The sequence below is a fragment of the Sturnira hondurensis genome, unplaced genomic scaffold (assembly GCF_014824575.4).
Source record: "Sturnira hondurensis isolate 20B ecotype Veracruz unplaced genomic scaffold, ASM1482457v3 Scaffold0020080, whole genome shotgun sequence".
In the NCBI taxonomy this organism is placed as follows: Eukaryota; Metazoa; Chordata; class Mammalia; order Chiroptera; family Phyllostomidae; genus Sturnira; species Sturnira hondurensis.
The window spans coordinates 2839555-2856485 of NW_028092711.1; the positions used below are offsets into that span (position 1 = coordinate 2839555).

At 42.4% G+C, this 16931-nt stretch overlaps 1 protein-coding gene across 6 annotated transcripts in view; it reads right to left on the reverse strand.

The window, feature by feature from the left end:
* Positions 1-547: 547 nt before the first annotated feature.
* NSMAF (neutral sphingomyelinase activation associated factor) overlaps positions 548-16931 on the reverse strand; it is a 59434-nt gene continuing 43050 nt past the window's right edge. For 5 of the 6 annotated variants that reach the window (XM_037028588.1, XM_037028587.1, XM_037028589.1 and 2 more), the window contains 15 exons: positions 15314-15365; positions 15089-15209; positions 14577-14708; positions 13528-13570; positions 13060-13223; positions 11139-11247; positions 9987-10045; positions 7149-7216; positions 6301-6368; positions 5544-5667; positions 4591-4674; positions 3518-3668; positions 2892-2994; positions 2640-2749; positions 548-1227 (listed from right to left, as the gene is read on the reverse strand). In XM_037028588.1, the coding sequence (XP_036884483.1) occupies positions 1133-1227; positions 2640-2749; positions 2892-2994; positions 3518-3668; positions 4591-4674; positions 5544-5667; positions 6301-6368; positions 7149-7216; positions 9987-10045; positions 11139-11247; positions 13060-13223; positions 13528-13570; positions 14577-14708; positions 15089-15209; positions 15314-15365 (1483 nt within the window). In that variant the 3' untranslated portion in view covers positions 548-1132. The remainder of the gene's footprint in view (positions 1228-2639; positions 2750-2891; positions 2995-3517; positions 3669-4590; positions 4675-5543; positions 5668-6300; positions 6369-7148; positions 7217-9986; positions 10046-11138; positions 11248-13059; positions 13224-13527; positions 13571-14576; positions 14709-15088; positions 15210-15313; positions 15366-16931) is intronic. The other variant, XM_037028590.1, reaches the window with a different exon arrangement.

Consider the following 16931-nt stretch of genomic DNA (forward strand, 5'->3'; position numbering starts at 1 on the left):
AGGCATGTGAAATTCACCTGGGGCCTGTGGGCAAGTCCTCTCCAGGGCAGCTGACAAGGGGTCCTGGGAAAAGCCCTCAGTGCTAGGAGAGTAGGAGTGTCAGCTGTGAACCTGACTGCCCCTTGGACCCCTCAGGCAGGGGGCCAGGAACTCAGTGAGGCTGTAAATCCTCCCCAACAATACCTGAGAAAAAGTAAAAATTCTATCACCCTGGTGTGATTCAAGTTTTTCCCTCATGCCATACTGCTTACAAGATAGAACAATGTTTTTAGAGTACAGAAAAATTTGAAATCACATCATTACTGTGGTCCAGAAAAGAGTCGGTGCCCCAGCTTTATAGCTTACCTTACTTGAAATTCACAAAAGCAAACCAAATAACGTTTCCTGGTTTGATGACCTACTTTGCTGTCTGGTCTTGGGTCCAAAGGTGGTGCCGAGTATAAGAACAACATTCATATCACTGTGGTTTTCTAGGAGGATTGATATCTGAAGTTTTTAAAAGGTGTACTGGTTTCTATAATACTTAAATAAGAAAATGAAAGCTGACTTAATTACAGAAAAATATTTTTAATGTTTAGAAAAGATGAGCATTTAATAGCTGCAATGAAATAAACCATTCCTATATACAGTAACTTTTATAAGAACTCCTAATCCTTCCCCAGGTTCTTAGAATCTGGGGACAGTAGGTTTAGAAAGTAACCACTCCATGAAAACACAAATACCCCAAAAACCCAATGGGCAGCAATTGTGTAGATCATGAAGACAAAATTGAGTGACTCAGAATAGTATTGTATACTGCACATTTTCTCGGAAAATTCCATACTGTTAAGTGCTTTCTGAAAGTTTCCCCAGGTCAGTTTAGATCTTCTAGCTACTATCTGCCACTCAAACCTGTCTTCTGACCATCACCATACTGGGATGAACCTCTGCCTTGCAAATGTAACGGCCTCAGAAGATGGCAACTCATAGTTCTCAATGAAATTACCATGATTTAGAAAGTTTAAAGCCACAAATTCCTTATGTGGGAACACTTCCAATTATTATCATTGTACATTCACCAGTTCATTTAAAAGTTTGGTTTAAAAATACATTAAATAGAGTTCAAGATAATATTCAGGAGAAGAAAAGGCACTTAATACTGCAATTTCCAGAACATAATTTGTCTGTCTCTCCCTCCTGTGATGATACTGCTACACTGTTCATTCATCCATATACACGTCACAGCACCTAAGAGAAGGAGGCATTGTGGTTAGGGAGTGAGTTGGAACAAAGGCCCAAGGAACACTAATAAGTACATTACATTGTGTTGTCTTACCCTATAATAAAATCTGTAGAAATTAAAAATAACTGCTTGGTACAGAGAACTTGGGGAACATAAGAAACCTTTTAAAATGTAAAGCTAAAACAACTGGGAATTATGGATACAGAACAGAATGCAAATATGTACCACTAACAACAGTCAGGAAGCAGATGAGGAAGGAGATAGGGGATAAGAAGAACTAACCACACCAAACAGTGACAGAAGGGATGAAGGTGAGAAGTTACGGGTCACAGTGGGAAGACAGCAGAGACTTACAACTAGATACTAGAAGAATTAAAAGCCACAAACAGTCCATTCTGCAGGCTGCATGTGGCCCAGGATGGCTATGAATGTGGTCCAACACAAAACTAAATTTGCTTAAAAGCTTTTTTTTTCTTTTGACCCTGGTGGGCGTAGTTCAGTGGATTGAATGCAGGCCTGTGAACCAAACAACCGCTGTTCGATTCCCAGTCGGCACATGCCTGGGTTGCAGACCAGTTTCCCAGCAGGGGACACACGAAAGGCAACTATATATTGATCATTTCTCTCCCTCTCCCCTTCCCCTCTGAAGATAAATAAAATCTTAAAAAAAACAACAACACTTTTTATTGCTCATCACTTTTCTTCAGTGTCTGTGTATTTAATGTGTGGCCCAAAGACGTCAAAAGGTTGGACACCCTTGCTGCACATGATCAGGAGGAAACCACGCAAATGTAAACAACAATAGTGAATCTCCAAGAGATACTATTAAGTGGGGAAAAACCCCAGAGAACAATTATGTACATGTGCAAACACACCCTCTCAGCAATAAGGACCCACATCCAGGACTCAAACTGGAAAACCAAGACGAAGAGAACTATGGGAGGCAGGAGGCAGTGCTGGGAAGATGACTTAGCTTTTTTCATTGTGATTCATGTATTGAACTATTATAGCTTTCATATGGTTTTTAATTCTCTCTATGGAACTTAATGGAAAAACTTTTTGGAGTCAAATGTCTGCCAACATGAATCTAAATCCTAAAGGACCCAAGAAATGCAGAACACCTGGCCAACCAGGATGCTGGACGGGAATGTTTACAGCATGGAGGGCACGTGGGGTGTTTTCTGCTTGGGAAGAGTATGTTCCCTGAATTCATCCATCAGTTCTAATAGTGTTTTGGTGGAATCTTTAGGATTCTCTACATATAGTATGTCACCTGCAAATATTAGTTTTACTTTTTCCTTTCCAATACAGATGTCTTTATTTCTCCTTGTCTGAATGCTGTGGCAAGGACTTCTGGGAAAGCAGGTTTGAGTTCAGTATTTTTGGAAGAAAGGTCAAATCAACCAAATAACTTTACCTTTATGGCCCTGTATTTTCTCACTGATTTTTCCTCCAAGAAGGTCCCAAACAAGCAGTTCACCAGACTGACTTCCAGATAAAACAGTATTTCCATCCCAGATAAAGCACCTGCAAGAGGGGTTTAGAAATAATCATTTCATCATTCATCCTGAAGGAAGGCCTACATTACACTGGCCAAAAGCAAGCCCAAAGATACGGTCACAAACTTGTGTGTAAACGTCTTCACTTTGGTAAGCCCCCCAAACTGTACCTCTGAGGCTCATCTGACGTCATAGAGGAGATGAGCGTTCCTGTCTGCACGTCTATTACATTCAGACCACCATCTTCTCCTGTGCTGAGGACATGGCGACTGTCTGTAACGTGAGGTGAGACGCAGACACGGGTCATAGCTGCAGACTGTTTTAGATTGTTCTGAGATTTAGTTCTGATCCAGTGACCTAGTATTCATCTTCCTTGAGCTGCTTTAGTTAACCAATGACTACCCTCTCCTTGAAATGCTTGATTTGGACCCTTTGAGACCTTCCTCCCCCGAATGTCACCAGCTTGGCTCATATCAACTGTCAAGGGGAAGAAAGGGGGTGGGGAAAAATGCTTTTGTTTCTAAGACATTGGGTTGATGACCCTTTGGTGTGGGTTCATTTACATCTTACAAATTAATTTCTTGAGTGAGCTGAGGAATAAAGAATAATACCCAATGCAGTTTTTCCACTAGGTGCAAGTTCCGTAAGTATACCTGCATTCTGCCATAAAGCAGGTTTAGCCATATAGGCAAAACATCTTTTATCAGCCAAGTAGTTTTCTTTTAAATTCTCATGTATTTCAAAGTGATAATTCTAATGCCCCCACTATCATCTGTATTAAAAAGGATGATGATACCTGGGCTAAAAGCAGTGTCACACACAATCCCTGAATGGCATGGAATCTGGTGCAGTACCGTGGTGGTCGTGAGGTCCCAGATAGTCACCGTGCCTTCTCTGGTGCCTGAGACCAACAGTGTGCTTGCAGAATTTAAACTGATTGTGTCTACCTAAGGAAGGAAACAGAAGTACCTCATTTAGAATTACGGTCCTAAGCTATGTTTACCTAGGCTCATTCAAGTAAGTGGATGTAATGACGCAGATTAAACTCTATGGCACAGCGTACTGGTGTAGTTAATGCAGATGTATTTCAGCATCACCTACTGAATGATATTTAAAGACAAAATTCTTTGTATGCTAGAAGGATTGCTATTGGAAATGTAATTCTGTTTTAAAATAGCCTAAACTTGTCTAACTCCATGAATAATAAGTTGTAGCAAGGTGCCAGCCTGCCTGAAACAGCAGACTGGTGACTATTGGCGGGACTTGGGAGAACGGGGAGGGCTCAAGGTTATACCTGCATCTCCATCTTGAATTATACACTGAATAAATATTTCTCAACTTCAGTTCATCTGTCAACCATGCAAACTAGGCATCAGTCCCCAACCTCAGAGAAAGGGCAGTACTGCGAGCTACAGCCTAAGAGGCGGCAGCGGGACCCAGTGGAAACAACATGTGAAAGGTACCGGGTGCGGCCCCCGGTCTGCCCCAGGCTGCACACACTTGGGCCATCCAAATATCAGGTCAGTGTCCTCAGCTGTGGCTGTGCATCATCCTAGACAGACGGTCCCTTCTACCTTCTGTGTCAGAAAACATGAAAGACAACGGGTCACGTGTCGTTGCCCCAGACAGTCTGAGGACCCCCAAATATCCAATGCTGTGCTCGGGGAAATAGCAAACTGAAGGAAAAAAGACAAAGTAGACTTGGAAACCCAAAAAGTCAACTCAAAGAAAACTGAGAGTCAGCCTACAGTCTCCAATAAGCAAAATAACACAAAGCAAAGTAAAGCCAAGTAAGTAAAACCAAGAACCCCCCTCAAACGCCTGGACTTTTGAAGCTCGGTTTTGTGCACTTTTGTCGCCGGTACTCACACTGACATCATGTTCCAGCTCGGCCAGCATATCAAATTGGTGTCTTCTGGTGCCTGTCATTTCTGTAGAAACACAAGACCACACCTAGAACAGAACATAATGCAGAAGATACTTACAAACATAATATAAAAATATTTCTAATACAGTGAAGAAGAACTCTGGACTAACAACTTCCATGGAACGTACTTGCCCACAGACAGATGCACTGCCTGACGCTCCGGACCCTGTTCTGCGGTTCTAGTGCCCACGCCTTCCTGTCTGCCGTCCCGGGCTAAGCGAGAGTGGACTGTTTGGACCTCTGTCTCTTTCACCCCTTAGGGGATTTAAGTATTGTGTGAACTAAGGAATATGAGTGTTGCATGTCTATTGTTTTGAAAAGACTACCGAAAATTTGCTAAAATGAGGTGCAGGCAAGAAACTTATCTACAAGAATGGGGGACGAATTTTGAAAAACTTTTGAAGCAATTATAGTGATTCTACCTTTTTGACTTCTTTTTACACAAATGCAGATTGGAAATGAAGATGATGAATAGTGGTGTAGTTTATGTACAGCCCTACATCAATTGAATGGTGAAGGAATGTGCATTTTGTACGTTTAAACTTTCAATAAAATGGATTCTTTTAATGATTCCCCACTTAAACTTGAAATTTTCTGATTAACTGACCAACTGCTAGTTTCAACCGTGTTCGATGAAACGGCTGTTTCTCCGTAACTCCGCTGTCTAGCAAATACTAGATCATTCCACCCCAGTTGAACACACAGTGGGAAGATCATGCAAAATTCCTATTATACTAAGAAGTGTACACATTTAAAGAGCAGTAATATTCCATATTCTTACGTGTCACACACTTTGTGAAAACCAGTGATTGAACATGTTAACAGGTAGTTAAGTGGTTTATAATATTTTTACTATACAAACATTGGAAGTGGAAGATAGAAATATTAAATGAACCTTCACTGTAGAATCCCATGATGCAGAATACAGCCTGTTGTCATGCCAACAGATCTTACTAACAGCATCATCATGTCCCATTAATGTGTCTTGGCATCTTCCGAATGCTATGGAATAAAAATAACTAACATAAAAGATAATGAGAACTATTAAAACAGCATTCAGCTTAATTTTAAGACTCTTAAACACATATTCAAGAAATTTACTAAGGCCCATTAGAATTACAAATTACTTGTTCTCATGTTATCAAACCAAAAAAACTGAAAATTTTAATTTGAAACTAGAAATTTCCAGGTCTGGCTCATCTTTGCTTTCACCTCAATTTAAAATATAGAGAAACAGGGCCCTGGCTGGTGTAGCTCAGTGGATTGAGCGCGGGCCTTCGAACCACACGACCGCGGTTTGATTCCCAGTCAGGGCATATGCCTGGGTTGCAGGCCAGTTCCCAGCAGGGGACCCACGAGAGGCAACCATACATTGATATTTCTCTCCCTCTCTCCTTCCCTTCCCCTCTAAAGATAAATAAATAAAATCTTAAAAAAAATAGAGAACCATAGAGTTCAACTGGAGAAATAATTAGATTCAAATAATCATATTCAAATCCACCAGAAACATCCTCATCTAATATTTGTTCCTTTCCCCCCAAAAAAATACTGCACAGAGTCCTGGCAATGGTGGATTCTGTCCTTACTGCTCTGCGTCCACAGAGGCGGCAAGATGCATGTGTAATTACAAAGAAGCATGCACAGGCACATACACGTTATTGTCCCATGAAGAACTTATGACAGTGGCGTCTCCTGGTAAAAGTAAACAAGATGATAAGGCCTGAAACACAAATGATTCAACATTAATAATTTATAATAGTTAGTCCCTAACATGGTAAAACTATCTTATGAGATCCCCCAAATTAATGCTCATATTCTGTTTATGTTAGCCTTCTGATATTTACAAAGCTTTTTCCAACTGGCCGCTAATTCCAGACGCCTCGGTTCCTCCCAAGTGTAGGAAAGTCACAGTGTGTCCAGCGTGTGAGGGTCTAGCCTGACGGAGTTTGGGGGCCGTGGGAGGCCTCCCTCACGTCCCTGGGCTGGGGGAACTGCCAGGAACACGAGGAAACCACTCGGGAGGACGGGCTGGGGATTATCCACAAGAATGCAGGCAGAGCCTCAGGGTTACAGATTAATGTGGGTAAGGAAAACTTCCAAAATTCTTCAGGGACTCCAGAATCTTTTGGGTGACTTACATTAAGAAGAAAATGTGCTTTTTCAGAATCATTGGTTTTCTAGTATTGGGTATCCCACCAACTCAGAAATGTATAAGTTACTTAAGTAGCACACATACATTTAGTCTGAAAATTCCCAGGAGGAAAGCTTTATTAAGGAGAACTCTACTGGGTAGCAGCAGTTCAAGTTTTTTAGGCTACAAATGAAATCTCATTATGAGAATGAGGCAACTTGAAAAAAATTTAACTTGAATTCAGAAATAATCTAAGGCATTCTGTCAATACCACACAGGAATAAACCCAACTGTTTTGAGAGAAACAAAATGTCATGATATGTGTGTCTATATTATCATGACACTGACTTAAAATTAAAATGAACTCACCATATTTGAAAATGATATACTTCTCTGTAGCATTTTGGATTCTTTAGAAAACATCTTCAAGGTGGAATCTAATTTAACAATGAGAAGGCAACCATGTGAGAATGACAGAGATGACAGAGAAGGCTGCAGGCGGCACGCTCCTGGATGCCCTGGGTGGTGAACGGGGCTGGGTGGCCTAACTCCAAGAGCAAGATGCTGGGATCTGTTAACTCCCTGACAAGGAAACTGGTTTAAACCCCAGTACAGACACAGCCGACACTTCAGCATGAGTGAACACAGGGTTGAGCATTAATAATTGATATAAGCTAAAGTTAAAGAGGAGTACAACAGCCCTGGCTGGTGTGGCCAGGGGACTGAGTGCTGGCCTGAAACCAAAAGGTTACTGGTTCGATTCCCAGTCAGGGCACATGCCTGGGTTGTGAGCCAGGTCCCCAGTTGGAGGTGTGTGAGTCGCAATCGATCCACGTATCTTTCACATACTGATGTTTCTCTCCCTCTCTTTCTCCCTTCTGCCCCCTCTCTCTAAAGGTAAACAAATAAAAACTAAATAAATAAGTAAATGAAGAAGTAAACCTTAAAAAAAAGAGAGAGGGGCAAAATAGCAAGTTTAATAGTTTTTAAAAATTGTGTCAACAGAAGTTTTTTTTAACCAATAGACCAATTTTGGTGTGATACCTGTATAGAATTAGCATGTATGGAAGAGAATCACTAACTTTATAAAGAATAAAGTTGGGATTATAATGCCCAAGTTTTTAATTTCCCTGCCTAACAGAGATGTTTTAGAAGTGTACCCAAGCCCCTTAAAAAAAAAACCCAAGACTTGCAAATTACAATGTGCTCCAAACATCCCATATTTGAAATATGTAACATTTCCAAACATTACACATGATAAATAAAGGTCAGATGAGTTTTAAGTAATTCTTTTGTATAGTAAAATTTAATATTTCAATTTAATTATTGCAACACCAACACACAGAAGTCTTGAGTCTTTAAAAACATGAGTTTAAATATAACATTTTTCCCGAATTGGCTTGAAAACAAACAGAAGAATGAATACATCACCAAACATCTCCCTGAGGGTATAAGTCACTCTGACATTCTTCCCAACCTTGCTTTTGATTCCAAAGAATGACCTTTTTATTAGGCAATTCTCAGTATTCACCACAAAGTCTGCTTAAGCTAATTAATTTGGGGCAACCTCTAGAAAACCACGGGCCAGTCTGGTATGTAATGATGCTTTTCTTGAAACCAAAGGTTCCCTCCCCATACCAGAGGTGATCATGTCACAGGTGCTGAAGAACTAGTCTCATTTGTGACAGGTTCCCGTCATGCCCACATATCTACACATACACGGCACATCTGAGGAAGAAATGCAACTTTGTGGTAATGATCAGGATACATACAAATCAGTGATATGAATTGCTAAGAGTGAGAAGAAACAAAAATATAAAAGCTCGTCACTTAAGGAAAGGAAATCTCCCTCTCCTTTATTTGGCAAATTCACAAAGAAGCAATATTTTAATAAGCCTCAGAGGTTTAAACCCTTCATGCTCACGATTTACAAGGTCACATAAGTACAACGAGCTGAAGGATTTAACAAATCGCGTCAGGCCAATCCAGCTAAGAACACGGGCTTTGCCTAAGGAGAAGCCTTTTGTCTGCGTGCCTGTCGGCAAACCCGGCAGGCAGAAGTCCCGGGGAGACTTGGACTGCCTTCTTCGCCCAGAGCATCGAGTTGGCGGCCCCAGCACGGCCCAGCGTGGGTCCTGCACAGTCACTTCCTTTGGTCTACAGCAGAACCACTTTCTAGGCTTTGCGGAAAATTCTGTGTTATGAAATCTGAGACTGTATTTGGAAGAGAAAGGAATGACATGCTACAGATAATAAACCATGATTGCGGAGTCTGACAGCAGTAACTGATTTTCCCCTGGAGCTGTTGAGTTGGATAGCATTATTTCTTAACTTAATGGGTGAAAAATATAATTTCATATGATAAACACTCAATAAACAGACTCAAAACAGTCGGCTACTAACTTTGCCACAATCAGCTGTCTGAAACCTAAGCAGGGTTGCTAACACATTCCTCTTTTGATCTCCATACCTTTGGGAGCGCCTGTCACCGGGCTTTGAACACAACGGGGCAACAGGCGGTTTACCTAAGTATATGCTGTAGAAATGCCAGGGAAAGCAGCGTTGTGTACAGAGGGAGATGCTTTATGCTTGGCCCTTTTTAAAGACCAGAATAGTTAAATGCTACTGTGTCATTCAAATATAATTGTTCCAAGTCATATCAACAAGCCATTGCAGGGTTTTTCATAATTTTGATAATGCAAAAGCACATTAGTGATATAGGAATTAGATTTCAAGCTAAATGTTACAGCGAACACCCTGAATATATACTGAGTGACAAAAATGAAAACTGTAACAGCAAATCGTCATTTCCACGTGAAAACATGCACACCCCAGGCCCCGTGATGCCCCGGGTCTGTCTGACACGGTGGCTCCAGCTCTTCTTCCCGTTCAAGGGCCCTGGCCACCCCACCAGAAATCAGACGTGCCTCCAGCGCTGTTGGGAAAGGCTCCTCCTGAGCAAGAAGATGGGAAACAACCTTTCGGTCCTTCCCCTTAAATTTTGGGAAATCATCTTAGCAACAGAAAGGCATTTTTCACAATTGCCTTTGGCAAACTACAATAACATTGTGTGTGATATACCACCAAATAATTGCTCGACATTTATTGTACGTGGGGACAGCACATGCAAATGCAGTCCTTTACTGAGAGTAAGACACGTGGACACTGTGCCTCTAGGAAAGCCATTTCTCAGGTGGAAAAACATACCTTGTGAGGTGGTGAAGACTGACGATCCATTGCGAGAGACCGCTATTCCGGTGACCGCCCTGTTGAAAAACGAAGTTTTATGAATCACCACCAATCCTGCACTAGGGCACTGGCCTCTTTCAAGGTCTTGATTTAATTTTACCAACTTTTTGTAACTGTTTTCTCCACAGCCCATGTGGGATCTGTCCCACATGACACCTGCGATTACCAAATCACAGCTGGTGGCATCTAATTCTCTGCTGGCAATACCTGTGGCCAGAAAACGTTCCCACTCTCGCTTCCCTGGCTGCCCCGTTTGAAGTTTAATACGTTGCTGACAACTGCAAAACTACTCACGCTTCTCCTCCAGTTCCCCTTTATTTACTGTCGCCCGAGAGCCTGAAACTCTTCTGTACAATCACTTCACCTGCATCGTCAGTGAGTCGAATTCACCTAGCCCCGGGCAATGATGACACCACTGCGGGGTTCCAGCATGACCTGTCAAAGTTTCATTCCTGCCTTTGCTGCCCTGCATCACAAGGCCCCTTTCTATGCGCCAGAGAGTTTGAGAGAAGAAAGGGCACTGCTACAACGACTAAGGAGACACTACGTATTCTTTTCCAAGGCCATGCTCTGACTGTAACCCACTGATCTAAAGCGGACTGGCACATTCTGTTTCACCCAGGGCCCACGGCCCACGCAACATCGGCATACGCAACATCAAAATGTCAGGCAGGATGTCCGTGGCTGTGGAGCAGGACACCATACCTTGTCTCTAGGCTGCATGTCCCCACCTATAGCAGGACGATCAGGTGACCAGTGCTCCTCCAGTCTTTCTACCCAAGTATAAAAATATCCTTAATAGCAAAAGTCAGGGAACACATAACTCCTCTAGGTCCAAGCTCCATGTCCTGGAAGGACAGCTATGTTTTTAAAATTCTAAAATGACTGACTACAGAAATGACAACAATGGTAGGCCAGCACACTCCGTTTTGTGCCCGAAATTCCTTTGCCACATTGACCTCAGCTGGCTGATCACTGTGGACATTCTGGGGAGATAAAAAACAATCACGATGACACCGAAAGAGAACTTCCCCCTTGACCCAGCTTAAAACGATGTCACGCCAGACCGAGACCCCAGCTTCTACAAGGACAGCACAGACACAGCCTTACTCTTTGTGGATTTTATATTGCTCGTGTAACTGCAGTTTTGCGATGTTATTCCAGGCCAGTGTTTTGCTTTCCTCAGTCAGGTCTTCAAAGGACTCTTCACCTGGAGAGACTACATTCAATTACTGCTAAGTGAGTCAACTAAAGTACTAACAAGCAGCAGACAATAAACATCAGGGTCACAATATTTCCTATTAAAATCAAACAACCAAAAAACCCACAAAATATCCCACCAAAATATAATAGCTTTGAAATGTACTTCTTAGAGAGCTCCAAAAACAATAAGGTACATAATCTAAATAAAATAAAAATCGTTTGTGAAAGGGTAAAGCCAGAGCCATCTGCTTTGCGGCAGGCACCATGTGCTGAGCAGGCCTGTGACCCTGGTAAACAGGACTGGCATTTCACTCTTCTGCGCTTGTCCCCAGGGCTGGAAACTACTGGAAGCAAGAACTAACCACTCTCTACAGCCAGGGGCAGGAGGTAACCGGGGAACACAGTACGGCCCCAGCTGCTCGGGGTGCACAGTAGCAGCTGCCCCCCTTTCTAATCCAGTCAAACCCCCACGCCCCGACCCCTCAGTGCTGGTGCATCTCTGCACAGCACGCCCCTGGTCCTTTCTCAGAGAATGAATACAAACTTCATTCTCTACACTTTCTTCTCTTGGTGAATTCTTTCACAGCCCATGTCACGGACCACCCTAACAATTTGGAGAATGATTAAAAAGTATATTTAAATATCAGAACATTTTTTATGCTTTTATCCATGTTTGCAAAGTCTTCACTTGGCCCCTACATTAAGAACTTCAGGAAATACAAGCCTGAAGAACCATTTCCTTGTCAGCAATCTATGCCAACGCCTGCTGTTTCCCTAAGAACGCCGCAGTTTTGCTTTGCTTTTGTGGGGGAGGAGGCAGAGATGAAGACAGTTACCCCAAGTACTCTTGGACAGGACCAGCTAAGTAATCCCTTCACTTCCATCTTAAGAAAGGCTGGAACGAATACCCTTTCAAATAATCACAAGACAGTGGTACAGGGCCAGTGAGCAAGCAAAATACGGGTTTAAGAGGCATCACGAGATAATCCCATGGTTTTATGACTTAACCCTGCGGGGTTATCTTTTAGAGAAGTACTCCCGGCCAGCCCTGGGCCATGTGACTCTGATGAGCTGCCCCCTCCACACTTGAGAGCACACTCAGCCACGAGTGCCTAAGAAGTCTGAGTGTGCCGAATTGGAGATGAGAAAACTTTGCTCTCAGAGTTCCACACAGTGTCAAAATCCTAAGCGCCTGTAGGTTGGAGCTGTCTTATGTGAAACATAAAACACAGATAACTGGCTGAAGGTGTGGGTACATTCCACCCTTTCCAAATACTCGATGTGAGAACAGAGTCAATTCCATTTCAGCACCTAACATACTCCTGGCACAGGATGGGTCCTTGAAACGTTTGTCAAATGGTTGAATAGGGAGATACAGTGAAGTACAGAAAACAGAACTGAATGGAAGATCCACAGGCTGGGGACGGGAGAGGAGAGCTGGACGGAGATGGGGGAAGTAACTGGGGGAAGAGCGGGGCTGAGAGAGCAGCCAGGCCGGGATGTGTCAGTGACATGGGACTCGCTGCCAATCGAACACCAGCTTGGAAAAGCACCAAAAAGAAACAGAACCCTAACATTAAGAATAAAAATACTGCCAGATTTCAAATGACCAGGAAATAACAGACACTTGATTTCCCTCAAGGTTAATAGTTACAAATGAAGAAATTAAGAACAAAAACTATTTTTTCTAGGAGAACCCCAATAAAATGGTAAAACAATCTCTAAGTAGCACACCAATTCCTGTTTCATCTCCTTTTTGGAGTCATCAGAAACATCTTCATCGAAGAGAAACAGAAGGTGTTCACACGTTTTCTCTTTGCAAATTTACCTGGAGAATCTGCTGTGGAAGCGTTATAACTGGAGGTTTGGGACAAACTTTTAAGCTTGGGAGTGATCCTTCGAGGATGCGGTGTCACGAAGAGCTGTTTCGGTGTCTGCCCGAATTCCAAGATTTGGGTTAGCATGGCCACTTTCTCATCAGGGTCTTCGATGCTTTAGGACAGAGCACAAATTATGCAGCGAGCCACAGATTCAAGTTTCTCGAAAGCACACATTTCAAATAACACTGATCAACAGGCGGGAGATTAACCTTCAAATACTAAAACAGGGCTGTCCAAATCTTTTATCACAGACTTTTTGAAAACTTTCTGAGGCTCAGTAACTCACAAAATAGTAAAAGCAAGACATACTTAGTTGTGAACTTTCCATACTTCAGTATTAGTAAATAAGTACATTGATCATTTAGTTAAAGAGGTATTTTGCAACTCAGGTAGAAGCTCCTTACGGACATAAGTACCTGTTCAGGTCTACGCCTCCTTCATAGGTCAGGGGATGGAACACTGAAAAGAGACATAAGACACCATGAAAGGTGTACTGCTGGGTCATAACATACACTTTGCTCAGAATTTAAAAAAAAAACAGTAATAACTTTAAACTTTTATTCAAAGAAATTGATTTCCACTTTGCAAAACGGACAATAATACCCAATTTCAGTCAATGTCAGTTTGAATTACTATCTTTTGCTTAGCAGAAATCTAATTGGCGGGTAAGAGGACCAGTGATCTCAGTGTATTTCTGAGCATTATTTCTGCCCAAGAAGAAGTTAACTCTGCCCTCTGCTCAGGCGCATGAGAAATCAAGCCTGAGCTTCACTCCCTTGTCCTCTGAGAAACCTGGAGGCAGAGAAGAGCTGAAACTGATGAGAAGGTACGTTGCTGCTGGTTTCTTTCAGCTCAAAGAAAAAGAAACTCTGAGGCCCTTCATAGCCATTGAGGGCACTGACCTATCGTGCTCTGACTGAATAATTCTTTTATCCTCACCCGAGAACATGCCCAATGACTTCAGAGACAGCGGAAAGGAGGGAGGGAGAGAAGGAGAGAAACGTTTATGCAAGAGAAACACTGACCAGTGTGTCTCTCATATGCCCTCCAGACTGGGACCAGGACCGGGACCAAACCTACAGCCTAGTTATGTACCCTGATTGGGAATCGCACCCACTACCTTTCAGTTTACGAGACAATATTCCAACCATCTGAGCCACACTGGCCAGGGCTGTTCTGATTGAATTTTAATTCACCTTATTCAATGGGATAGAGGGAGCACAAGCTAAAATGAGAAGACTTTGAAAAAGACCCCTTGGGATCAGAGATGTTCTTTAGGCGAAAGTGCTTCCTCCTCTGTTACTCAGCATCTAATCCAGGGTCACTGAGCCAGGAGGCACTGTTTGCTGACACAGAATTCTCCTGCTGAAGAAATAACCTTGACTGCCCTGCCCTCCTGCTATTTATTTTTGGTTAGTTTTGTTTTCGTCATAGGCTAAATGAACTTTCCGTGACTATTACATACCATTATACGCCCCAACAGCCTCACTTCCTTTTTGCTTGTAGCCAAATATGAGGTCAATCCACTCGTGAAGGTGTTCTGACACGTAAGTGCTTTCCAGCGCATCTTTGCTTTTCTGAAGAAAGTCCTGGGGACCTGTTGGATTAGATTCGATCGAAACATGGCGGCGTCCACCCGCTTCCTCTCATTTCTTTCATCTAGCCTCATGGAGATAAAGCTTCTAGGACAGGAGGGAGGCACATATTTCTTAGTGAAGTTTTGCCCCCTCATATAAGATATTAATTTTGTGGAGCAAGAATCATTTTCACAACATTTAGGTCTCTCAAAAAAATGTCAACATTTTTACAGCATACCCTTAGAATATTTTTGATTTGGAATAGGACTGAGATTGATTCACTTAGATAGAGAATTATGCTGTCATTTTTTAAAAATCTATACAACCGAATAACTAATACTGAAATTGCACGATCAGAAAAAGAATGTCTACAATGCAACACCTTCAAGGCGGTACTCACTCTGGGCCCAAGGCGGAAGTTCCACAGCATCCACCATCTGGCCTCCTTGCCTCTTCCCCAAGTCCAGTTTCAGACTATTGACTAAGAAGCTGACATCATCACCATAGAATTCTGGAATCAACTGAAAGTTCCAGGAGGGGGAAAAGAAAAAAAGAACAACAAACCTTTTTTAAAGCCGTTAGAAACCACCAGCCCAGTGAATCATTAGCTTTTTACACTACTTACTTCTTTAAAATCTGTGGCACCATCCAAACAGTTTCTCCAAGTTTCTGCAATACTAAATATATAAAATAAAGTGAAACTGATTTTAGTTCTAGGGTATAGACACCGCAGCCACACTGCTTTCTCTGCACTGAGGGTACTGTTCTACATTTTACCTATTTTACTCATTTCTCTCATGACCTCAAATTCTCAACATCCATATGCATGTCCAGGCTCCCTCTGCATTGAACATGGAGTCAGAACTTGGCCCAGACGGACCACCTCCAAGTCCATATCGCGAACACCCCACATGTACTGCCTCATCGAAGAACCAATGAAGGTGGGTGCTTAAACACTGAGAAGTTAGAACTATTTTAACAGTTCATCTCAAAAAGGAATTACGAATAATCATGTAAAAAAGATTGGAAAGATGGAGCTTTAAAAAAGATTTAAAGATTGGAAAGATTGGAGCTTTAAAAAAGATTGGAAAGATGGACACCAAAGATGAACAATGAATATTACCTCAGTGTGGTCAGATGCCAAGTGAACTTTATATTTTCTGATATTTTTATGGTAAAGAAACATTATTTTATAATTTAAAAAAGTTATATATTTATATACCCACAGGGAATTGTGTCCAATTCATGGCATAATTATTTAGAATAGGGACTTCTGGCCAAGATGGAGGTGTAGGTAGATACACTTTGCCTCCTCACACAAGCAAAAGGACAACAACAAATTTAAAAACAAAAAATAACCAGAACTGCCAGAAAATCAAACTGTATGGAAGGCTGACAACCAAAGAGTCAAAGAAGAATCATTCATCCAAAGCGGTAGGAGAAGCAGAGACAGGCAGCTGGGCACAGAGGATGCGTGGCAAGGTGTTGGCTGGCAGACTGGGAGGTCCCACATTTGCATGTGGATAAACCAGGAGGAGCAACTGGGGAGCGAGACAGACCGCACAACACAGGTTCCAACACAGGGAAATAAAGCCTCAAAACCTCTGACTGAAAAAACTTGTGGGGGTTGAGGTGGCAGGAGAAACTCCCAGCCTCACAGGAGAGTTCACTGGAGAGACCCACAGGGTCCTAGAACATACACAAACCCACCCACCTTGTGGATCAGCAGCAGAAGGGCCCAATTTGCTTATGGGTAGCAGGGGAAGTGATTGAAAGATGGCAGAGAACCCAGCAAGCGACATTATTTCCTCTTGGACCCCTCCCTCACATACAGCTCCCCACCGGCAGCAACATGGGTTGCCCTGCCCTAGTGAACAGCTCAGGCTCCACCCCTTACTACATAACAGGCCTTCGGAGACAAAAAAAAAAAATACGGCCCAAATGAAAGAACAGATCAAAGCTTCAAAAATAGAACTAAACAATGAAGAGATAGCCAACCTGTCAAATGCAGAGTTCAAAACACTGGTAATCAGGATGCTCATAGGATTGGTTGAGTATGGTCACAAAATAGAGGAAAACATGAAGGGTATGAAAAGTGTAATAAAGGAAAATGTACAGGGAATCAACAGTGAAGGAAAGAAAACTGGGACTCAAATCAACGATTTGGAACAGAAGGAAGAAATAAACACTCAAGCAGAGGAGAATAAAGAAACAAGAATTCGAAAAAATGAGGGGAGGCTTAG